This window comes from Sceloporus occidentalis, unplaced genomic scaffold, assembly GCF_023333645.1.
Source record: "Sceloporus occidentalis isolate IW3139 unplaced genomic scaffold, rSceOcc1.0.p SCAF_7, whole genome shotgun sequence".
Taxonomy (NCBI): Eukaryota; Metazoa; Chordata; class Lepidosauria; order Squamata; family Phrynosomatidae; genus Sceloporus; species Sceloporus occidentalis.
The window spans coordinates 13,498,309-13,521,232 of NW_028316987.1; the positions used below are offsets into that span (position 1 = coordinate 13,498,309).

Below are 22,924 nucleotides of genomic sequence, written 5' to 3' on the forward strand. Positions count from 1 at the left end.
TCTAACCATGCTGAAATTGGTCACATCCATTGCCATATTCCACAGAAAACACCAGATGAATGCCACATACTGGGACAGAAAACAAATTACAAATTCAATAGAAACAGGAAAGTAATAAATGAAGAAATGTTTTAGCTATCCTCGATGGATATATGCACAAACCATTTATACCACACACCCAATGGGAAAGTTTGACCAGCTGCTTCCTCCCTGCTTCATTTAACTAATAGCTCCATGATTAAAAATGGACAGCACAATCTCTCCAAAATGTTCTTTCCTCTAGATTATCTTCAGCATTCCCTCAAGATAATTTGCTTCTTTAGATCTGTCATATGTCCCTTAAAGCTTCCTTCTCAACATTTTGCAGGATCTTGGCCCTTTGTAAACAGGGATGCTGAGAGTGGGTTCAGACCCTGGTGAAATATTTTTGTGGGGCCCAAAAGCTTTCTCATCCCTCCAAATATTCCTCTTGTTTGTGGGTGTGTGGGGAGGCACACAGTAAATGCAACCCACAACCTTCACCCTGCCTTCACTTCACTCTTTGATCTGACATCAATCTTTGACCTGCAACCACAGACTGCCCCCTCCCTGCTGTCAATGCCCTTGGCACCAAATCTATGCCAACCAGTAAGTGTTTAGGAACTACATTTTGGAGACAGAGTTGGCAGATAACTGGAAGGCTGTGGAGGTGGCACACTGCTTCTCAAGGCAATTGAGACCACAGAAGGTTGACTGCCTCTGATTCTGCTCTGAAACCTCTGGTAGAATTGCCAGGTCAGAACTATCCCAGGCCCTCGGGCCCAAAACCTGAGACTCAGCTTCTCCCTTACCTGCCTTTGTGGTATAAGCATGAACATGGATTATGGTTATACTGACAGGTTTTCCATGAAATCCTATTTATATTATTCAGTTAGACTTTGTATATATCCCTTAACTGCTTTTGCTACATTCCATCTCACTGTTAATGTGACCCTGTTCCTCTTTTTCAGAGTAAAATACTGTGCAATTACCTGAATGAAAATGTCCTATTGCTCTCCACTTTAACTCCCATCAAATATGTCTATGCCTATGCGATCCATTTCTTGATTTTTGATTTATGGCTATCTCTGACTCATGCTTCTCACATTCCATATTCCTGCCACATTTATTATGCAGCTTCATACTGTCCTTTCACCTATGAACATGGACTTTATCACACGGGGAGTTTGCCAGGAAAAGCTGAGATTAAAAAGGCATTTCCCTGGCAAAGCCCTGAGATCGTGGCAAAGATTTTCAGATGATGTTGCGATTACAGAGGATTTATCCCGGGAATAACTAGCAACAGATCATTCATGGGGAAATCCAGTGAATGATTTGTTGCTGGTTATTCCCTGATTGTTTCCAGGATAAATCTGTAATTGTGATGTGTCTGAAAATCTCTGCTAGGAAAATGCCTTTTTCATCCCGGTTTAAATTCTGGCAAACTCTCCGTATGGTAAAGTCCAATGTCAGCAGTTGAATGTCCTTTTAAATTGAGTCCTCTTGTGTCATTAGGCCCAGTGCTACTTGTCCTCTACTCTTCCCCATAAATTGGCTGAATGCCTCCCAGCTTGCAAGTCTCATCTTCCAGCACTATCTCTTGCTTCATTTTGGATTGTCTCATCACTAGGATTTTTGAGGTAAAAGACATTCAAGAGTAGTTTACCATTGCTTGCTTAAGCGGAGTACTAATAAGAGTCAGCTACTGTCTAGGAGCATCACTGAGAACCTCTCTGCCACTGTCACCCTCACTATTGCTTCGGCCCAGTAGCTCTGGCACATTTAGTCTGGCTCCTCTGTCTGACCTGGGAGACCCTATCAGTAGCAATGCTACAATTGCTATAGCCCCTTACCTCACTGGAGCACATAATTCCATCACTATGGAAGTATGTTGTAAGTAAATTTCAGTGTATACAGAGTCTTTCCTATTATGTATGGTTTTAGTTTTCACACCCTTAATTTTGCAGGCAATCTACACCTCCAGCCCAAGGTTAAAGTTATTTAGCTTCATTTGCTAGACATAAAACAAGAGGGTCGGAAAGAAAACAGATCAAAGATATTTTTTTTAAAAAATCTTATGAAACCCATCAGTGTTCACATTTTTCTACAGATTGCAGTATCACGGGCCCGAAGATGCCTGGAAGGCACAAGTGGCCTCTTTCTAGCAGATTGGACAAATTTGTTCTTGTCTTTGTAGAGGGAACTGCTCCCCAAACCAGCTCTGACTCCAGGGGGGTAAACTATGGCTTGCTACATCAGGCATGTACTGATCAAATTAATGCCAATGTCACCCCGAAGGGAAATCTGGGGAATAGCAGGGAGGGAGCACAAACATTTTCCCCCAATTTATTCATTTTTAAAGCAACAAACAGGCACACAAATAAAGTTATGTACATTCTTATCCTGTCATTCCTCCAAGATGCTCAGGGAGAATGTACAGGGTTCCCCTGAGCCTGTTTTATTTTCACAACAACTTTCTGAGGTACGTTAAACTATGTGACAGTGACTGACTGAAGATCACATTGTGGCCTTCCTACCTGCCTGGATATCTGAGGCTGGGTTTTCCCAGTTTAGCCAAACACTCTATGAGCCTCATCACACTAGATCAGTGATGGTGAGCCTTTTACAGACCAAGTGCCCAAACTGCAACCCAGACCCCACTTATTTCTTGCAAAGTGCCACGTCCCTCTGGCTTTCTAGTAAGAAAATCTGGCAAACTCTGTGCTAGGGCAACAGCATGTGTGCCCACAGAGAGGGCTCTGAGTGCCACCTCTGGCACGCGTGCCATAGGTTCACCATCACTGCACTAGATGAATCCCACTCATAAACAGGATTTTAGAAGTAGAAAAAACCTGCAAATGTGGGAAGCTTTTCAGACGTGTTTCCACCAAACAGCAATAATGCGAAAATAAAGCAAACAGAAAGTGGACAAAAAATGACACCTTTTTACTTTCAGGAACTTCCTGAAAGTAAAAAGGTGTCATTTTTGTCCACTTTCTGTTCGCTTTATTTTCTCGTTATTGCTGTTTGGAAGAAACATCATCTGAAAAACATCTCACATTTGCATTTTCTTCCCTACTTTTAAATCCCATTTCTGAGTGGGATTTGTCTAGTGTGGTAAGGTCCTAACTCAGGTTCCTGGGCAATGTCTAAGGAATATTTGTGCCCTGTTCTTGTCCTGGTGGGGCAAACCACTGAAAGGACTCCTACTCAAAATGGCAAATTGCATTGACAGAAGTCTTGGTGGAAGGGATTTACCATTTAAATTCCCCTTAAGATGTCACTGATTTATAAACAAATCATGCTTTTTGTTGTTGTTATATGCCTTACAGTCATTTCCAACTTACAATGACCCCATCACAGGGTTTTCTTGGCAAGATTTGTTCAGAGGAGGTTTTCTATTGCCTTCCCTTGAGTCTGAGAATGTGCGACTTGCTCAACCCAGTGGGTTTCATGGTCGAGCAGGGAATCGAAACCTGGTCTCCAGTGTCATAGTCAAACACTCAAACCACTACTCCACATTATACAGACACCCAATGCAACTATTAATTGTCATACAGTGCCTGCAATATCCATGTGGGTAAAATGCAGTTTACATATTTGCATTTCAAAAGGAATAACGTTTTTTCCTACAGCAAGTAATTCCCAATGCTTTAATAATAGCATTTTCAAGACAGAGCAAGCAAGCATCTCCAAAATCTCTCCTCTAACAGAGCTTCAAATTGTACTGCTGAGAAAGGTTGAAGTAACAACCAATGGATTTTTGGCACTCAAAACAAATGACTTGGTTCAGATTTATTTAATTCTCACTGTACTTCCTGTGCACAAGACTCCGGTCGACATGTGTTAGGGTTCAATTAAAACAAAACATATCATGAAAGTGGTGTCCCTGACAATGAAAAGCAAGAGGAGAAAAGGGCTGAAACTGCAGGACTAGTATTTGGAAATGGCTATCAGAAGGAAGCTACTAGACCTCAAAGTGACAGCAGCAATTTTTATTGCCAGGTTTTGCTAACTGCTTAAATCAGCACAGCATAGGCAGTATATAAACAGGGACTATCCCCAGGATGTACAGATATCAGTTCTTTTGCATGATAGCCTAATTCCTTCCTCCCTTTAAAGCAGAGACAATACATAATGCAGGTTAGTTGCAGCAATATCTCAATGAAGCTTTAATACCCCTTTTCTATGTGCAGCCCGTTCCTCAAAAAGAATTTTGAATTCAGGAAAGTTTCCCAAAGATTATATACAGCACACATATATTCTGATTAAGAACTGGAAGAAGACTTCAGGCTTAGAAAAATGCTTTGTCCTCACAGGAGCACAACACACTGCTGAAAGAAGTCCTCATCTAGGTTTGCTTCCTCTGGAAGGAGTAACTGTAACAACAGTTACAGCAATGGCTTGTGCCAGTAGTCATTCTGTGCCCTGTATCAGCAGCATTCAGTTACAGACAAGAAAGGGATAGAGCAAAATGAGCAGAAAAAGCCAATTGGAATGATATGAGATTGGAGGAATGTCGCTTCCAGAGCAGGCAGCCACCTCTCCACTTGGGTCTTTGGAACCCAACGAGTGGCTTTAATTATTTAAAGGGTTTATTTCCTGTGGCGCACTAACAGTTATCTCCTGGCACATACATCTGAAATTACTGCAGTACAGCAGGAGTGCCTTTGGCCCTTCAGATGTTTGGGATTTCAACTCCCCAAAGCACAGCTGACATGGCCAGCATGGTGACGGATTACACAAGCAGAAGTCTAAAGCAAGTGGAAGATCAGGGCTTCCTCACTCCAGCACGAGGAGAGGCAATTTTATTATCCTTGCGGCATTAGAATTACTACAGGGGTGATTCTGGTTTCATTAATGTATACAAATGAGTGTAAGTAGCTTTGTGTTATTAGCATGATCACAAAAAATGTATATCATTTCCACATTATTTCCCACCCCAAATTCACTAGCATTGGGGGGGGGGGGGAATCCCAGAAAGAGCACTCTAGAGTCTAAACAATAAAGCCGCGTTCCCACTATCATTTACTTTGAATTGCAGATCGGGTTAAATTTCCGTCATCCCCACTTGTCATTGGTTTTGATCTGATTTTGATCCGATAGAGTTCCATGAAAGCGGAGTAAATGCAGAAAACCCGCTTTTATTTGACAGTACTTTTCAAGTGGTTCTTTTGAGAAGAACTGAATCACAATCCCACAACAAGTGGGAACAACCTTTGGATCAGAATCACATCTCACTGGAGGGGTGGGACTATGGCAGAGGGGTTGGCAGGGGGTGTCACCCATCCAGCCTTCAGCTGCTTGAAATCCACCAATTTTGTAGCACTGCTTTTGTCTACCCGCACGTGTGGTGGCTTTTTAATTTTCCATCTTTACACTGATCGATTCCTTCTGAATCTGGCCATGATCGTTTCTCCACTGTAAGAGGTTAAATGTATTTTTTGCTTTTCTTTTGGAGGGGGGTCTGTTGTGTGTGTGTGTTAATAGTTTTTGAATCAGAAATGTGATTTCTTATCACCCCGTAGAAGCACCAAAGTGAGCAAGGGCTTTCCTATAATGAGCGAGGCCTTGCCTATCATGCCCATGCGGCTACGAAGCTAAAAAGTAAATGGAAATAAAGAAAGTTGATGGGGGGAGGGGGAAACACCACAAAGTATCCTCATGAAGCTGAAATTACGGCTGGCTGTGTTGCCAAAATTATTCCTGGCCACATCACCAATGATGCGACAATGTGATCAGCTTGGACTGGCATTTTAAAAAAGGGAGGGAGGTACATTGCAGTGCAAATACAAGTGGGGATGACAGCAGGGTCCAATAAATACCTGAATCCAAAAGATCCTGCTTCATAGTGGGAATGATGCCACAGTGGAATCAAATCAATAATCTGGATCGAAACCTCATTGCGATCCGGTTTAAATGGCAAGTAGGAATGAGCCCTAAGAGAGGACAAGAAGTGACCTACTGAAGCATATGCAGGGTGGATTGTGTTTTGTTCATACATTAGCAGTTTAGCATTTCCCAAACCAGAGTCACACTGCTCAACATCTGTAAAGTCCTTGCAGGACTAACAAAAATCTAAATTACAGAAAATACGAAAAACTTAGCTCAACTTGCACAATTCATGGAAGGTAGAGTCTTTGTGGGTTTTTTCAGTTACAAATAGTGTAGAGATTTTGATTTTATTAAAGCAGAAAAGACATCACTTTCCCTCCCCCTCCCCAACATTAATACATTTCCTAATACAATTCTTTCTGCCACAGGGGGATAAAACAGAGAGCACCACATTCTATGTTCCACAAGCATTACCAAAGCACCCAGTGGAACAGAAAGTTAAACTGTGCAAAAATGTTCATGTTTACATCATCATGTCCAATTGGAAAAGTACAATGGCAATAGAAAAAAATAGTGCAGGATTCCTTAGTCATTTGATGCTTTCACCTCATTCCCTGCAATCTCACACACTTGATCAAAAGTTCCTTTCTTTCACACTTAAATATTTGTGAGAATCAACACTAGTGCTGCAACTGAGCCGACCATGGAGTGTACGTTGGCAAACATGATTTAATGTTTTACATTAAAACAAACTCTAGTAAATGTTTGAATGTCAGAATGACAATGCAGTTACATTTTTCTTTCTTTCTTCATTTACAGGATTGTTGTGCCAAGTCTTCTGAAAGAAAAATTTGATATACCTACTAATGCCAGGTTTCTTTGGCAAAATGTGAGTATGCGGGAGGTACTAAACCTGAAACCCAAGGAAGGTTGGTCTGGGTTTCAGCCTACACACCATCAGCATTCAAATCTGGTCCAAGTACAGTGTTAACAAACCAAACCATCAAGTGAAGTCCTTAAAACTGCAAAAGGCCTACTGCTGTTGAAGGATTTTTGTTGCTTGTTTCTATACACATAGGCACGAGCTTGTTACTAAGATAGAAGGAGAATCCCTGCCTGACACCCCTTAAGCTTTTGTTCCTTTAGGGCTGACAACTATAAAAATGTTTAGTTTTTATATCTGACTAAATATGTATCTGAAGATGCCAGCCACAGATGCAGACAAAACATCAGGAATAAACTCTTCCAAATTGTGACCACACAGTCCGGAAAACCCACCGAAAACTATGGCCGTGACACCCTCCAACTTCACATTACCCCATTAACTTCCATGGGGAAATTGGTTTATTGACAATAAGCCATTGTGCTGGTTCTTGATGTCTGTCATTCCTGTTTGCATGAGAACAGGCTAAATAAGCCACAAACTTCATTCTATGGTTTGAATGTGAAGTACAAACAGAACAGCATCTGTCACTCTGGCTTGTGGTTCACATATCATGCAAAACATCAATTTGTTTAGGGGCTTCCACTACAAAAATCGTGACTGGACAGTGCACCAGCATGCCGCATGTACATGGGAAGCCATGCTTCTTGTGGAATCATGGCTTAAACTGTGAAATGAAAACCACATCTATGTTTTGCTTTGCTTTCAGTTCCAAGCCCTTGTCACTGTATTGACAGGAACAGGATTGCCTGGCATTTTCCCCCTATGTTTTTAAGGTAGCTGGACAGCTTCCAAAGGTCTGTGGCCCTTTCTCTGCTCTTTTTTCACCAGCAGGCAAAGACCTTCCTATTCAAACAGTTCTTCAGCCTTTAATTTATTAGGCAGAAGGAAGGGCAATGAGTGTTCTGCTTTATATATATAATATGTGGTTCACTGTATATGCAACGTGTGCTTTAATTGTTTTAAATAAACATGTTAATTAGATTGATAGTTTAATGTTTTTAAAACTTTTGTAACATATATTGTTTTAGCTGTTTTAACTTATATTGTAAGCCACTTTGGTTCTCATTCTGTGAGACCAGGAGGATATAAATGAAATAATTAAATAGGGACAATTCTGCCCTCTTCCAAACCTTGGGGGATCCATTCCCTCTCTTGACATGCCTGCTTCAATTTTTTTCTCTGACATTCCAAATCATGTCCCCTGAAAGAATTTTGCATTTAAGAATTTCCTTATTTCACATTTACTTTAGGGCTTAAACAACATTCTTGGTTGTTTTTTTAAACAGAAGGTTTATGAGAACAGGTTTATCTGTGATGAACCTGGGCAGATGAAGTATACAACACCAGTGTGGGGTATTTAGTCAAGAGTAAGTACACATTTTGATTAATCCAGTTTTCTATGAGAGAAAAGTTAGAGATTAAAAGTAATGTTACAATTAACACTTACATCTAACTAGTTAATTTTTGTTAATGAGGATGTAGTGGTTTGAATGCTGGTTTCTATGGGCCCACAGTTTGAATCCTTGCTCATGGAAACCCACTGGGTGACTCTGGACCTTCTCTGAATAACTCTTGACAAGAAAACCCATAAGTTGGAATAAACTTGAAGGGCCGGGTTTAGTGCAAATTTTAAAGGAACTATCCATTCTGCAGATAGGATTCAGCAACTCAGATAGCTCCTTTGAACCTTAGATTTAAACCCGAACTGCATTCACCAGTGTTGGAGCCACCAGTTCCCTTTGCATGAGCTTCATTCTCCCTTCATAAATAAATCAGACAATACTGTGCTGTCCCAAAGAAATAAGGATCTGGGGAAAGCTTCAGCATAACAATTCTGCACAACCACAATGGGATCTCCAGATTTAAGGTGGGACAGAAATATTTTTAATAAGTAAATAGGTGTACTGTTCATCTGGATTGACCTTGGCCTATATCTCAGGGTAGACCTATGAACAAAAATAGGTAAACACTGGCAAATCTGATTCTATTGTATTCAGAAACTCACTCAAGACTGGAAGCATCTTTTGCATGAATAACTGCCCAGCAATGAGTGTTAAATTAGAAAACCAATAAAGGTTGCATTCTCATTGGTACAGTGGATGGGTACTATTTTATTTTACATTTGCACTTCAAAGAGGAATGAGACACCACTGCCTCCTGCCCATCATATATGTCCTGGTGGCATGCCTCTCTGTATCCTGGTATCCTGTACTAATGTGTGTGCATTGCTGCCTACACCTGTCAAATTTGAATAACAACATCTCTAAACCAGAGCTTGTTGTACCAGTTACTTTTTTGGACTATAATTTTCAGAAATCCCTGAACAAGTGACCATACTAGCCAGAGGATTCTGAGATTTGTAGTACACTTCTCTAGTCCACAAAAGCATGTCACATCAAATGTGTTAGTCTACAAGATACTTGCTTCTTCTTTAAAAGATGGTTGGGAAGGTACAACACTTTTAACTCGGAGAAAACTTTGGATATATTCAGCATATTAAAAACAACAGGGTTGTAGACTTGGCTGTTAGAACATTCTCTTCTCTCATTTCTAGATGTCATTCAAAACAAAGATAACCTTTTGGGTTTTCAAGCAGGCTGCAGTTCCTTAGTCTATCCACTTTTTTCCTTGCCTCACCTCCTCACTCTTCCCCCATCCCACCCTGCTGACCGCAATTTCTTGTCAGTGATATTCCAATGGAGCAGCTGTAGGATGTATTTTTAGCTGTTAATTTAGACACTCAATTAAAAGGATTTGCCTCAACAAGGATGGTGAAGTCTATGGAGACCTGGATAGAATGACATGATCTTTATTTGTGGTGTGTGTGTGTGTGTGTGTGTGTTGAACTCCTTGGTTGTAAAGAAGGAAAGAGCTTGCTGGATGAGAAGATTTTCTGTTACAGGCAGGATGGCCTAGAACATCCTTTTCTCTGTTTTTGCAAGTTGGACAGGATGACAGGTGTGTCTTTGGGTATGTGAGTATGAGTACATGTAGTATGTGTAGAAGACTCGACCAGGTGCAGCACAACTGTTGGGCTGATATTTAGTTCTATACTCCTCTAGATAGTAAAACAAATATGAAAAGTGACCTAATACTGTACTTCATTTCTGTTTCTCTTTGCTCAAAACCTGACTCCCCTGTCCTCAGATATAAACACCTATGTTTCACTTGTAACAAAACCTTGGAAAGACTGGTGAAGACTCCATCTCCATTCTCCCTCCCTTTCATTCAAAGGCTTTATAAGTCTTTAGAGTCCATATGAGAAGCAAAAACCAGGGAGCATCCAATGGAATCCAAAAAATAAACACCTCAAGATGCTCAAATATAATTTTATTGGTATATAACCAAAATATTTATCTATGCAAAGTCTGATTCTCAGTAACTCCTTTTTTTAATTTATATTTTTATTAAGTTTAAAATTCACAACATATACATAAAAACTGATAGGGAATGAGTAAGAATAAAGAAAAGAAAAAACACACAAGAAATTGTAGAAAGGGAGGGAAGAAAGGAAGATAGAAGACAAAAAAGAACAAGCACAAATTGTGCATTTCTATTTTACATACATCTTTTCGTATCTTAACTGCTTCTTAGGATTACTTCACAATTGTTTTATATCATCAACATAACTTACTTCAAATGTCAAAGGTGACAGAAATTTGCTTAGACTAATTTGATAATTGTTATATTCAGATTTTCTATTTATATGTTTTGTTCATATTCTATGTGCGTTATTACAGTATATTGGCTAATTGAACAATTTTGTTTATATTATCTCGTTCGCTTGCTTCCATAGTTTGGGTGTATTCTTCCATTTCTCTTCATATTGATGGTTTTTTCCCCATTAATATTCATGAATAGAATATCCATTATTGCTAAATCGTTTAGTTTAATTATCCACTATTCTTTGGTAGGTATTATATTGCTTTTCCAATATTTTGCATAAAGCAAGCGTGCTGCTGTGATCATGTACAGGATTGTACAGTGCACCTGTGCCATATGCGGGCGCACTGTATGCGGCTTTCAGCTTACGCTGAAGCCGTGCAGCAATACAAAGAATGGTGTGTGCACCCTGCCGCGCCCAAACCCCATTATATTGAATGGGGCTTGAGCATTAGTGTTTTTTGACTTACATGGTGTGTGTGTGTCCGGAACGGATCCCCGTGTAAGATAAGGCTCCACTGTACTTGTTTCTTCCTGCATTGATTTATCTGTGATCACATTGGTGATATTTTATAAGAAAAGCTCTGGTTTCTGTAATACTTCTTCCAAGATTTTATGTATTTCTTTCCAGAAGTTTTTGACTTTAGTACACTGCCACCATTGATGAAATAAAGTGCCCAGTTTATCTTTACATTTCCAACAATTGATTTTATTTCCTTTTTGCCTCTTTGTTAGTCTGTACAAAGTCACGTACCATGTGAAGAAAATATTGTAGTACCGTAATTTTCTTTTAAGTTGTTACATTTTCTAAATTTTAGATTGTTTTTCCATACTTTCTCCCAACTTGTTGGAGGTATTTCTTCTCCAATGTTCTGCATCCATTTAATCATGTTGATTTAAATTGTTTCTTCACTTAATTCTATATGTATTAGAAATTTATAAGGCTTCGTTATCATATGTTTTTCTCCTGCATTTATTATTTTGTCAAAGTCCCTCATTTCACATTCTATTCCTTGTGTCTCCAGATCTTTTTTTATAACCCTCTAGTATTTGTTGATATGTAAACCAGTGTATTCCTGGTCTCTTGTTCTGTAATTCTTCCTTCGTTTTAATTTTCTATCCTCAATCTGTTTTTAATAAAAGTTCTTCATATCTTATCCATTTTTCCTTTAAGAAGTTGTTCTCTTTTATGCAATGCTTCTTATGTGGAGAGCCATTTCGGAATCTTGGTATAAAAATGTCTTTTGTATTTGCTCCAGACCATGTACAACGGCTTCCGTATACAATACAATACTGAGTTATGATTCTCTGTAACTCCTTTTAGAGGCTCATGAGAGTACACATAGGCCAAAACATACTAAGTTTTTCTACGAATACATAACCATAATTTGAACATCTTATAGCATCTGTAGCAATGAACTGCTAATCAGAAGTTCACTCCATTTCCCACAGCATTCCCCTACCTTTGCTTTGTAAGAAGGCAAGACTTGCTTACTGAATAATGCCAAAGGTCCACCATGCTCATTGTACTGGCTCAGTGTTTAGTAAAGATGCTTGGTCAGGATTATGTGGGACTCTGAGATTTTAGAGCCATACCCTGACACCCAGAGATGATCTCTTGTGATGTTACAAGAAGCAGGCCCTGGTGATGTTGCAAGGCAGCTGTTGGGTTTGCCATTAAACAAGGGTCAACTACAATTGCTTGAATCATGCTATTTAAATTAAAAACACCAAGTCTAACAAATGAGGAAAATACACGTACACATATCTTTGAAAGCAGTGTTCTTGCCCTGAGATTATTCCCCTTACCCTCAGAATTGGAGATAAGGGAGCAAACCTTGAGATTTGACAACCCTAGGGCTATATGCTTCTGGGAAACCCAAACACAAGGCAGGGAGGCAACATCTTCTATGTTTATCCAGCACCTGCTATTCAGAGAAATAGACTAGCCACATCGAGACTAGCCATACCCACATGGTAGCCATTCTGTGGCTGTACCCATGCTTAAAATAAAATTAAAAATTAAAAAATCCAAATGTATTCATAGGCCCCAAATGTTCAGGCTTCATGTTCTAAACCACTCAATGGGTCGTTCACAAAAACAAATTCATACTCAATGCATAAGTAGTAATATTTCGTCTTTAATTATATTTAAATTATTTATTAGCTAAAATATTTTTAGCCTGCTCTTTTTAACATGAGATAACAGGGTGGCAATAGAGCAATACAATTTTTAAAAACTTTTCCAAATTAAAACCAATAATTTAAACAAGATTAAAAAAACCTAACCACACTTGAAACAAGTTAAAACAGAAAACAGTTAAAAAGGATTATCTTTTTATTTTATTTTTAAAAAAGGGTCAAGCTTAAAAATAAATTACACCCCAAAGGCTTTAATAAAAAGCCATGTATTGATGTGGTAATGAAAAGAAATCAGGCGGTGCATCCAGACTGATTTGAAAAGTCCCAGATTTTGTTCCTGCTCTTTCCGATTTTATACTGGGTTAAAATAAATGAACCTGGGAAACTGGTATTAAAAGTCTCTCAGTTATAAGGTCAAAAAGGTAAAGGTAAAGGCCTCTCATTCATATGGTCAAAAAGGTAAAGGTAAAAGTTTCCCCTTTGATGTGATTGTCTAGTTGTGTCCGACTGTAGGGGACGGTGCTCATCTCCATTACTAAGCCGAGGAAGCCAGTGTTGTTGGAGACAACTCAGTGGTCCTGTGGTCAGCAAGACTGCATGAAATGCTGTTACCTTCCAACCAAAGTAGTACCTACTTATCTACTTGCATTTTTACATGTTTTTGAACTGCTAGGTTGGTAGAAGTTGGGACTAGTGATGGGAGCTCACTCCGTCCCATGGTACTTGGGCCTTGAACTGCCAACCTGCTGACCTTGCAATCATTAGAGTCAGCGTCTCAACTGCAGAGACAGCATGTCTCTTATTCATAAGGTAACCATAAGTCAAAATTGACCTAACTGCAGTTAGAAACAAAATAAAACAACACAACAACTCAGCTAGTGGTTTGAGTGTTGGACTATAGTTCTGAGAGACTAGGGTTCAAATCCCCACCCAGCCATGGAAACCCACTGGGTAACCTTGGGCAAGACATACTTTCTCTGGCAAACCTCCTCTGAATAAATCTTGCCAAGAAAACTACATAATAGATTTGCCTTAGGATTGCCATAAATTGGAAACGACTTGTAAGCCACACAACACCAACAAGAGGTACTTAGAATTCTGTAGTCAAACCTCCTAAACTGCAGGATTACAGCTCTCAGAAGGAGAATTCTAAATTACAAATTCTAGCACTTCATTGGATGAAGGCATGGCAGTGAAAGTACTGTTGAAGTACAGTTACATAATATGGATAAACCTCTTAGTCACCTGGGGCTTCCCGGGCATCAGTCAGTGTATGGACAAACCAAGCTCAAATATTTTCTGCATCAGGCCAAGCCCTGCAATTTCTCCCAGCTTCCTCAAGTATCCTTTCCCGATAAATCTTTTTGAGCCAGGAGATGAGTGGCATGTTCCAAAATGAATGGGGAATGGAACAGCAGTGAAAGCAGGACCGGACAAGGCCAAATTAACAGGAGCCATGAGGGATTTGCAAGATTAATTGGAAAAGCAGATTTAGCTCAAGGCTGGAGTAGGTACCAGCAAAATTTAGGGCACAAGTCTAGGACAAGGGCTGTGCTTCCCGCATGGCACAAGTAAGTGACAATTTATGTCTGCTGATATGTCTCTGCTCACACATAGAGGGTCTGGCACTCTCCTTAAACAAAATCCTGGCCCTTTCCCAGAATCTTGTAGAGGAAGTAACTGTTAGCTCTGTTCTCTATTACAAGCAACAAGATTTATTTATCATTTGGGCAGAGTTGCTAGTTATGCAGGAAAAAGTTCTGTAACCTCAGAGAAATAGTGGGCTGAGAAAGCCAGGGCCAGAACAGACAGTCCACATGTTAGAAATCATTTTTGTTTTCTGCATTATTGCCCTGAATTTGAGAACCTGCTGCAAGTCACTGAGATTTTTAAGGATGGAATAAAGTAATTGTTTGATAGGAGGAAAAGAAAAAAATGCTTCATTAAAAATGTAAGATACTCCTCTCCCTTCTACACAGTTATATATTCTTATAAGGTTTCACACTTTCACATTTCCCATCCCAACAAGTTAATGCTGTGGTTCCCAACCTGTGGGTCGGGACCCCTTTGGGGGTCGAATGACCCTTTCATGGGGATCGCCTAAGACCATTGGAAAACACCTATTCAATTACAGTTATGAAGTAGCAACGAAAATAATTTCATGGGTTTGGGTCACCACAACTTGAGGAACTGTATTAAAGGGTCACGGCATTAGGAAGGTTGGGAACCACTGAGTTAATGTATTCTTTTAAACTTTATTTGATCTGAGCTGTTATAAAATCTGTTTCTCTTCTGATTTCATAACATTCAATGACTGCAGGGAACTCAAACTCATTGATAGCTGGTCCATCAGTAACAATGCTGATTACACTTGGCACGGATTGATCTTCTTTAGAGTGACCCTGTTGACCCTGCTTCAAGAGTTCCCTTCCTTTCTTGATTTTCTCATACAGCACAGAGCCAAAGGGCACCATCAAAACTACTGCATCCAGGATGGCACAGAGACTAGCTTAGCACAGAGATTTGTGTAGGTGACCAGTTTAAGACTAAACACTATTTGAAGAAGGGAAATCATTCAGTGCATGGTCCCCTATCAGCACACAGGAATATGCCTTCAAAGGGAAGTTCAACTCATCTACATCATAGGATACAGTCTCATCTAAAGAATGAGGATAGCACCTGGGATGAAGGATAGCAAGAAAAGAGCTGATATATTTTTTCTGCTGTGAAGTTGACAGTGAGGCTGTAGAATGTACCAACCACAGTCTCATACCTTCATATATAAACTATGCTGAAGATTTCCATCAATAGACTATGCCAATGGTAGAAAGGGAAAGGCAGTTCAGTGAGCAAAGGGAAGATGGATTTTACATTAGATCTGAAAACATTGTGTCTGCAAAGATCTTCCCTGGGAACATCAGGGAAGATCTTTTGGAATTTGCCTATGCAACTTTCATGGCTGGCAAACCATAGGAACACATTCTGTTGATGGTTTTAAAAACAGTTCTTTAGTTCTCACCACGAGGAACTTGAATGATACCAAGAAGGAACATGATGGAAATTTGGCCTCATGGGCAGAGAGAATGCTGCTAAATATTATTAAATTCCTTCTTCTAGTACATCCAGAGTCTCATCCAACCAACTATGATGGCCATCTCAGTCATCTTTGGTTTATGACAACTGCACCTGGTGGAGGATGAATCCAGAAATCTGCTATAGCAGATACCATGTGAATTTGCTACTTCTGAGCCATAATCTTAAATAGATTAAGAAAATGGAAGGCAACATTGGATGACACTCAAAAGAAACACTGTTTTGGTGGCACAACTATGCCTATGGGGTAAGGCATGTTTTGCTCCATACTTGTCTTCTGTACATCAAAGACAGATTCATCTGGGGAACGTAGAGCTTTTTAATATCAATATTACATGTAGTGGATCAGAGAAATGTATTTTCAGCTCCAAAAACAAAGGGGAAGCTATTCATTCACATTAGAGAAAGTCACTGATGTTATGCTCCCACCTATTTCTCCCTCTACTTGTAAACACCCTAGGTTGACAGGTCAAATATGGGCCAGGACATGTGTCCTTTAATGGTTGTGTAAAAGAGGAAATTTCAGCAAGTGTGGCAAGCAGCACCTGCTGAATTTTTTCTTCTTCACTGTTGGAAGAGTTTTGCATTCACTTTCCCCCTTCTTAGAGAGATAAGGATTTCCTGCATGCAAACTCTCCTCTCTCTCTCTCTCTCATTCAAACTAACCATGTGATTTAGGTCACTTTCCCTTTAGGGAAGTACTAATATTCTCTCTCAAAAATTTTCTCTTAATGTTGGTCCTCCATTTTCTTCCTCTCTAAACTTTTTTTTAAAAAGATGGTGAGATAAATATTTTTTCCCTATCTGAACTATTCACTAGCTAGATTAGGAGATAACTTGTGTGTGTGTGTGTGTGTGTGTGTGTGTGTGTGTGTGTATGTATATCATTAGTAAACTTTTGTTTGAACTACAAGCTACCTGTGTTGTTTTTGAATCAGTCTCAGGAAGCGCAGTTAGACAATGGCACATTTTTGCTACTCTGCTGATTTAAAGCTGGACTCTGACAGACTTGGCTATGATATTTCCGATATTTAAATATTTTTGTTTCCTTACCAGAGGCTGAAGGCTTAGGAAACTTAAATTACCCTACATTCACAACCATTACAGGCATGGAATTCCTGCTCTTTATTTCACCAGGCAGCCCTGCCTAAAACAACCTTCTTAATATTCTCCAGGTAGTGCCAGGAAATGCCTGCAAGCATATACACAATGCGTATGAGTCTCTAAATTCTCCTCTTCATCAAACAGGCAGCATAAAATGATATTTAGACTGCAGTTTCGTATCCACTTAACAGAGACCAGGCTCCGTTGAATTAAATGGGACTTAACGTCTGAGTAGTCATGATAGCACTGCACAGTTAGATACCTATTCATTCTCATGGCACAACTGTAGAATATAGTGAAATTTGGACTATAGGAATCTTGGCGCTTCTGGGTATATTCTTCATCAGGACTGTTATGCTTATATCTCTCTTTGGAAGTCTCTGCAATGCTATAATTCCTCTGCCTCCTCCCCAACACTAAACTGAACTTCAGAGGGTCAAAATATACAGGTGCAATATGGACACAAAACCCTGCATGCATTTATATATTGAAGAATTATTGTTTTTAGTTGCATCAGTACCTTCCAGGCAGCACTGCTCCAAGATCTATTCTGCTAAAATATTTTAATCATTACACCCTACCTCCATCATCCTTCATCCCTTTTAAAGCTAATTTTACAAGAGAGAAAGTATATGTGTGCGCATGCATGCATGCATGCATGCGTGTGTGAGCACACAAGAGAAAGAAATCTAATTAGCATGCTTATCTGCCATAAAACAGACCTTTATTTATGCAAAGTGACTGGCGACTGTTCAAGATTGGGCAAACAAATTAATTTGATTTTAATAGGCATGAAACACTAGTAAAATTAAAAAGATTTCTGTTTCTTCATCTTCTTCCTCCCCTGAGCTCTTCTTGCTTTGGCTTGGCGACTGTATGCGATGGACCAGCTGAGAGAGAAGGATGAGGGAGAGGATTTGTTTAAAGAGAAATAACAGAGATGCCCATTATGCTAATTTGAAATGCGGTTCTCATTATAGGCTTAGTATTTAATGATCATGAGCCTGTCATTTAAAAAGAAGGTCTCATTCCAGAAGAGTCGCTTTATGGTTAGTAATTCTATTTCTGCAACCAATGAAAGCTCCTGGGCTTAGCAGGTGTGTGTTTCTATGAATATCCCTAATGATCAACCATTAGTATGTTACCTGTGTTTTAAATACAAAAAAACAAAACAAACAAACAAACAAAAGACCCTCAACAACTCCAGTCTAAAACAATATCATCATACCAACCCACAATCTGCACTTCACAGTTTCTATGACAATTAAACATACTGATTTCAAGTATGTTTCAGCAAACATGATTTCAGATTTGATATTGATCTCACTTCTCCTCAACAACTTCTTTCCTGTTGCTATTATCTACCTTCATGCTGGATCTAAATATCTCAAAGGCACCAGATCCTGTGTGAATTTGGAAGCTAAGCAGGGTCACCCATGGTTAGTATTTGGATGGGAGACTGCCAAGAAATGGCAGATGTTCTAGGCTATAAATAATAAATATTTTAGATGAGTGAACTGGCGGAACCACCTCTGAGAATTCCTCGCCTAAGAAAACCCTACACACCTTCATGTCTGCTCAAAGCATCCTAAACTCTGCACTTTCAAATTTGTTACTACCACTGGAAAGCTAGCAAGTCTACAAACAGGGAAAAATACTGTTTTATCTCACAAAGTTGTCAAGAAAAATAATAGAAAAACCAGATGCGAAGGCTACTGAATACAGCAAATACTGTACGATGTAAATGTTAAAGTATTATTGTTGCCACTCTTTTTGTCTCTGCCTTTGGGGCATTTAAATTAATTTAAAACTCAAATGGCCAGAAGCTGAATAAACTATGCACAAGCAATGAATGCACATAGACTTTGGTTGCATATTTTAATCTGATCACTGGATTCTAAGCGTAAATTAAGAACTGTTTTCTCCACTACAGAATGTGTACATGGCATGACAGACAGACAGAGAGCAGGTGAAGACACACACAAAAACCAGAGCACACAATTGTCTTGGCCAGATGCTGTAATGGTAGTGTCCTCTCTCCCCAAATTCTGGCAGTGCTTGGCAAAGGTTGAATTTCTGCAGCTTCAGCAAAGAGGAATATTTCTCATCAGGAACCTCTTCTTTGGCCATCTAAGTGGAACGTGGTAAGGAGAGAGATATTGATGGGGTTGGCTTTCACTTTGGCATCTGACCCTAACTACTGATGGCCTTGCAAGCATGCCTCAAACAAGAATTGCTATTGACTCCCAAGGCTTGCCAGTTAATCTCTTGGGCAACATGGTACAAAAGCATGTGGTGCCAGAAATGATCTGTGCCCCTAGTTAAAGCATTCTCTGCACATTGATGTACAGTACTTGTTTTTCACAAGGGCCATGGTGGCACTTGGTGCAAGACATGAGTTTCTGATCACAGATGAAGTCCAACCCAGCAAAGTCTTCCTTCTACTACTTTTTGAAATACCACTTACACTTATTTGAATGGGATTCTCCCCTGGCTGGCTTTTTCTAGGTGGCACCATAGCTTTGCTCCTGAACCAGGGAGCCAAATATTATCAAGGAAAGACTGATTTGGTTTTTCTTTTGTTTTGCTTGGTTCCCTTGAAGCAACCTTTTCGATGCCTAACATCCCTAGTAAATTTTTGATTAAAGTTTGCACCCCTACAAAAGTAATATCCCATCTGAATGCAAAGCGATCTTGTAGCGCATTTGAGACTAACTGAAAGAAAGAAGTTGGTAGCATGAGTTTTTGTAGAGCTACTTCGTAGGGTCAAGTCTTTGAAAGCTCATGCTACCAACTTATTTATTTCAGTTAAGTCCCAAAGGTGCTACAAGACCCCTTTGCATACTGATTTTCCAGACAAACACAACAATGTATGTATTTGAATCCCATTTGAAGAGGAAGAAGTCTAATTTGAACCATAAATTGAACAGCATGCAATACTGCAAGTGAACAAACTGAACTTAAAAAAAAAAAATAAAGCTTTTAACTTAGTGCATAAAATGCAAATCTGAGTTAAGCAATTAAGGTTCTAATTTGTTCAGAAAAATAATGAGTGATGAATACCATATACTCTTTCTTGTCCTCCCCAGAAATTACATCTCTCACGTCCTAGTGGTGCAGGCACTCAAGGTTGGGAACCCCTGCCTTGAAAGAAGAGAAGCTGACTTTTACATTTACAGCCACCCCTCCTAACTCATGGATCTGGGATCTGTGGCCTTGAATATCCATGGAGGGCTGAACTTCGCTATTTCCAATGGCATGTGCACCTGGCGCATGTGCACAGGGGGTGCCCCATTCAAGACTATGAGGCTTGAATATGCGCGAGCCTCCATTTTTGCACATGGGGGCGGAGGCGGAATGGATCTCCCGTGAAAATGGAGGGCCAACTGTAATTTAGAAAGGAAGGACTATTTCCCATTTCCCTAGCTTGGAGATGAAAGTGAAAGAAAGAGGGAGAAAGGAGTTGGCGAACTGGCAGATCTGGTGTAACCTTTCTAGTTAAGTGGTTTTAAGTGCAGATGGATAACTATGGGGATTATCATATGGGGAGAAAGTGTCGCCCCCCTTTTTCCATGTGATTGCATCATTATTGCTTATATTATGAAAAAAAAACTGTGAGGACTCTTTCCCCAGTGTCAAAGTGTTTTGATGAAACAAATCTATGTGAAGGTGTTCCTCTCTGTTTAAGCCACTTTGTAAATCGACTACACTTTCTTGTTATTTATTATCTATCAGGATCATGTTCTATGCTCTCTCAAACATAGAAAATTAGATCTCAGGATCGCTGACCAACTTCAAGAAAGACTGATACTGTTTAATACAATACTGCAGAGAAAGATGGGGGAATATATCTGTGATAGGTTTTGAAGATTGTGTGTGTGTGTGTGTGTGTGTGTGTGTGTAATACAGTGTGTGTGTATATAAAACAAATAGGATATTGTAAATAACTGGTTAAAGAATGAAGAAGAACAGTAAATTGAAAAACATTAAGTAAGATAAATTAAAAGCGAGTGAAACCAACATCTGATAAGGTGGAAGTCAAGTTAACATATATTGTTACAAGTATTTTATGTATCAAAACTGAATATCAATTAATGAAATGAGATGATTCTGTAAATCTTGTTTTTTGGTGTATTTTAAAAGAAAACTAGACCTCCAAAGCATGGGTGCAAGGTGCAGGGGGAACAAAACACTGCAAGCATATTTCGGTGAAATATGCTGTGCAAAATTCATTAAAATGCCTGATATGCTATCTAAAATGGTTAAAACACTTTCTCCAGATTGCTGGAGGGGTCACAAATCTTACACGCATATGTAGATTGAATGCCCTAGAGTGAGAAAATTCCGGGACGCAGTCCTGTATCAAATTTCATGTATCATTGCTCAAACCAAAAGATTCTGACCAATTTTGTCATTGCTTTCTGTACTTATTAAAGACATTTCTAACCGGAAACATAGGAAACTGATCACTTTTCTCCTCGTTGCTGCCAGATTTGAAGCAGCTACATGTCGGAAGTCAGGTGACCAATTGAAAACTGGTGGGTTAGAATTTGGTATATGTGGTTGATGGAGAAACTGTCTACCATGATGAGATTTTGCATCGGTCATAAAAAGACTAACACATTTCAAGAGGACTGGATGATCTTTACTGACTTTGTTAATCATCACTCCTAACAGATCCAACCTCCTACTTCACAGATGGATCTCTGCACAGACACTCTACAGCTGGACAAGTCAGACTCCCTGGCTCTTGTGGAGAACCAATCTCATGACTCACCTGCAAAATAATTACTCACCAGATGCGTATCCTTGGCCCCTGAAGTTAATTGTTGTTGTTGATTTGTAAGTATTATGAAGACTTTATATGTTTTAAAGCTCATTTTTAAAAAAAAACTCATTGAAATGAAAAGGGGTGGTGGAAATGATTGGTAGGCATGTCCTCCCACAATTTCTGTTCATTTCCTATTGGATTCTGCCTCTTCAGGGCACCTGAACAATTCAGAACAAAATGTGTGTGTTTGCCCATCCCTACAAGGGTTTGAGCAGATATAATGTTACGGATCTGTGATGTTATATTGAGGATTTGAAATAGTATTCACTCCAAATTTGTCTGGAGCTGAAATGAAGGTGAAAAACACACTGCAGAAACAATCCAGTTTGAGACCACTTTAACTGCCCTGGCTCAATGCTAGGGAATTCTAGGAACTGTAGTTTTGTGAGACATTTAGCCTTCTCTGTCAGAGAGCTCTGGTGCCACAATAAACTACAATTCTCAGGATTCCCGAGCATTGACCCAGGGCAATTAAAGTGGTCTCAAACTGGATTACTTCTGCAGTGTGTTTTGGACCAAAGATTGTAGGATAAACTCTCTTTTGTGCTTGGATTACTGTTGTCTCTAAGCCAAAGCTCAAAGCTAGCTACTGTGCAAACTGTTGTTGGCCCCCGCTCCTGGAATAATCAAGAGTGATGCACGGTGGAATTATGCCTCTGCAGTATCTGAAAATTGAGATGTGAATGTGATTAACTTGCTTTCAAACTCCACTTTCCTCTTAAAGTAGCACTTTTCTGTGGACACAACAGGAGTAGTTAACCTCAACCTCTGGCTGAACTAGAAGGTGATGCATATTTGGTCCTTCCAGTGACTGCCCTTTCACTCTACTGGTGTTGACTTCTTTGTTCATATGCTTTTAAAATATGCTTTAATCAAATTCTCTCCCAGACACAGCACCTGCAGAGGCACACAACTGAAGCAAATAATCCAAAACCACTAAAGAACAAAAAGTGTACATGAAACCAAGCAGACATCAATAATGGATCAAGAAGAAATGAGGCAAAGTGGGTATGTTTTGCACTGGTTGCACATTACTGCTTTTTGGGGGGAGTGGGGCAGAATTTAAATGGCTGCTAGTCCAGAGTAGGGAGCTCTGAGTGTTGAGCTTTGACTCTGGAGACCAGGGTTCAAATCCTAGCTTGGCCATGTAAACCCAGTGGGTGACCTTGGGCAAGTCACAGTCTCTCAGCCTCAGAAAATGGCAATGGGGCAAACCTCCTCTGAACAAATGTTGGCAAGAAAACCCCATGATAGGTCCAACTTAGGGTCGCCATATGTCAGAAAGGACTTGA

The 22,924-nt window shown here is 39.6% G+C and overlaps 1 protein-coding gene across 4 annotated transcripts in view; it reads right to left on the minus strand.

Moving 5' to 3' along the window:
• LOC149309220 (zinc finger protein 385C-like) overlaps nucleotides 1-22,924 on the minus strand; it is a 148,610-nt gene that overhangs the window by 37,485 nt on the left and 88,201 nt on the right. Inside the window, exon 1 of one of the 4 annotated variants that reach the window (XM_089531988.1) lies at nucleotides 5,844-5,918. The exons of the other annotated variants lie outside the window; for them this stretch is intronic. Coding sequence (XP_089388114.1) covers nucleotides 5,844-5,868 — 25 coding nt within the window. The 5' untranslated portion in view covers nucleotides 5,869-5,918. Of the gene's footprint in view, nucleotides 1-5,843; nucleotides 5,919-22,924 lie in introns of those variants that run through there. 4 annotated transcript variants of the gene reach the window in all.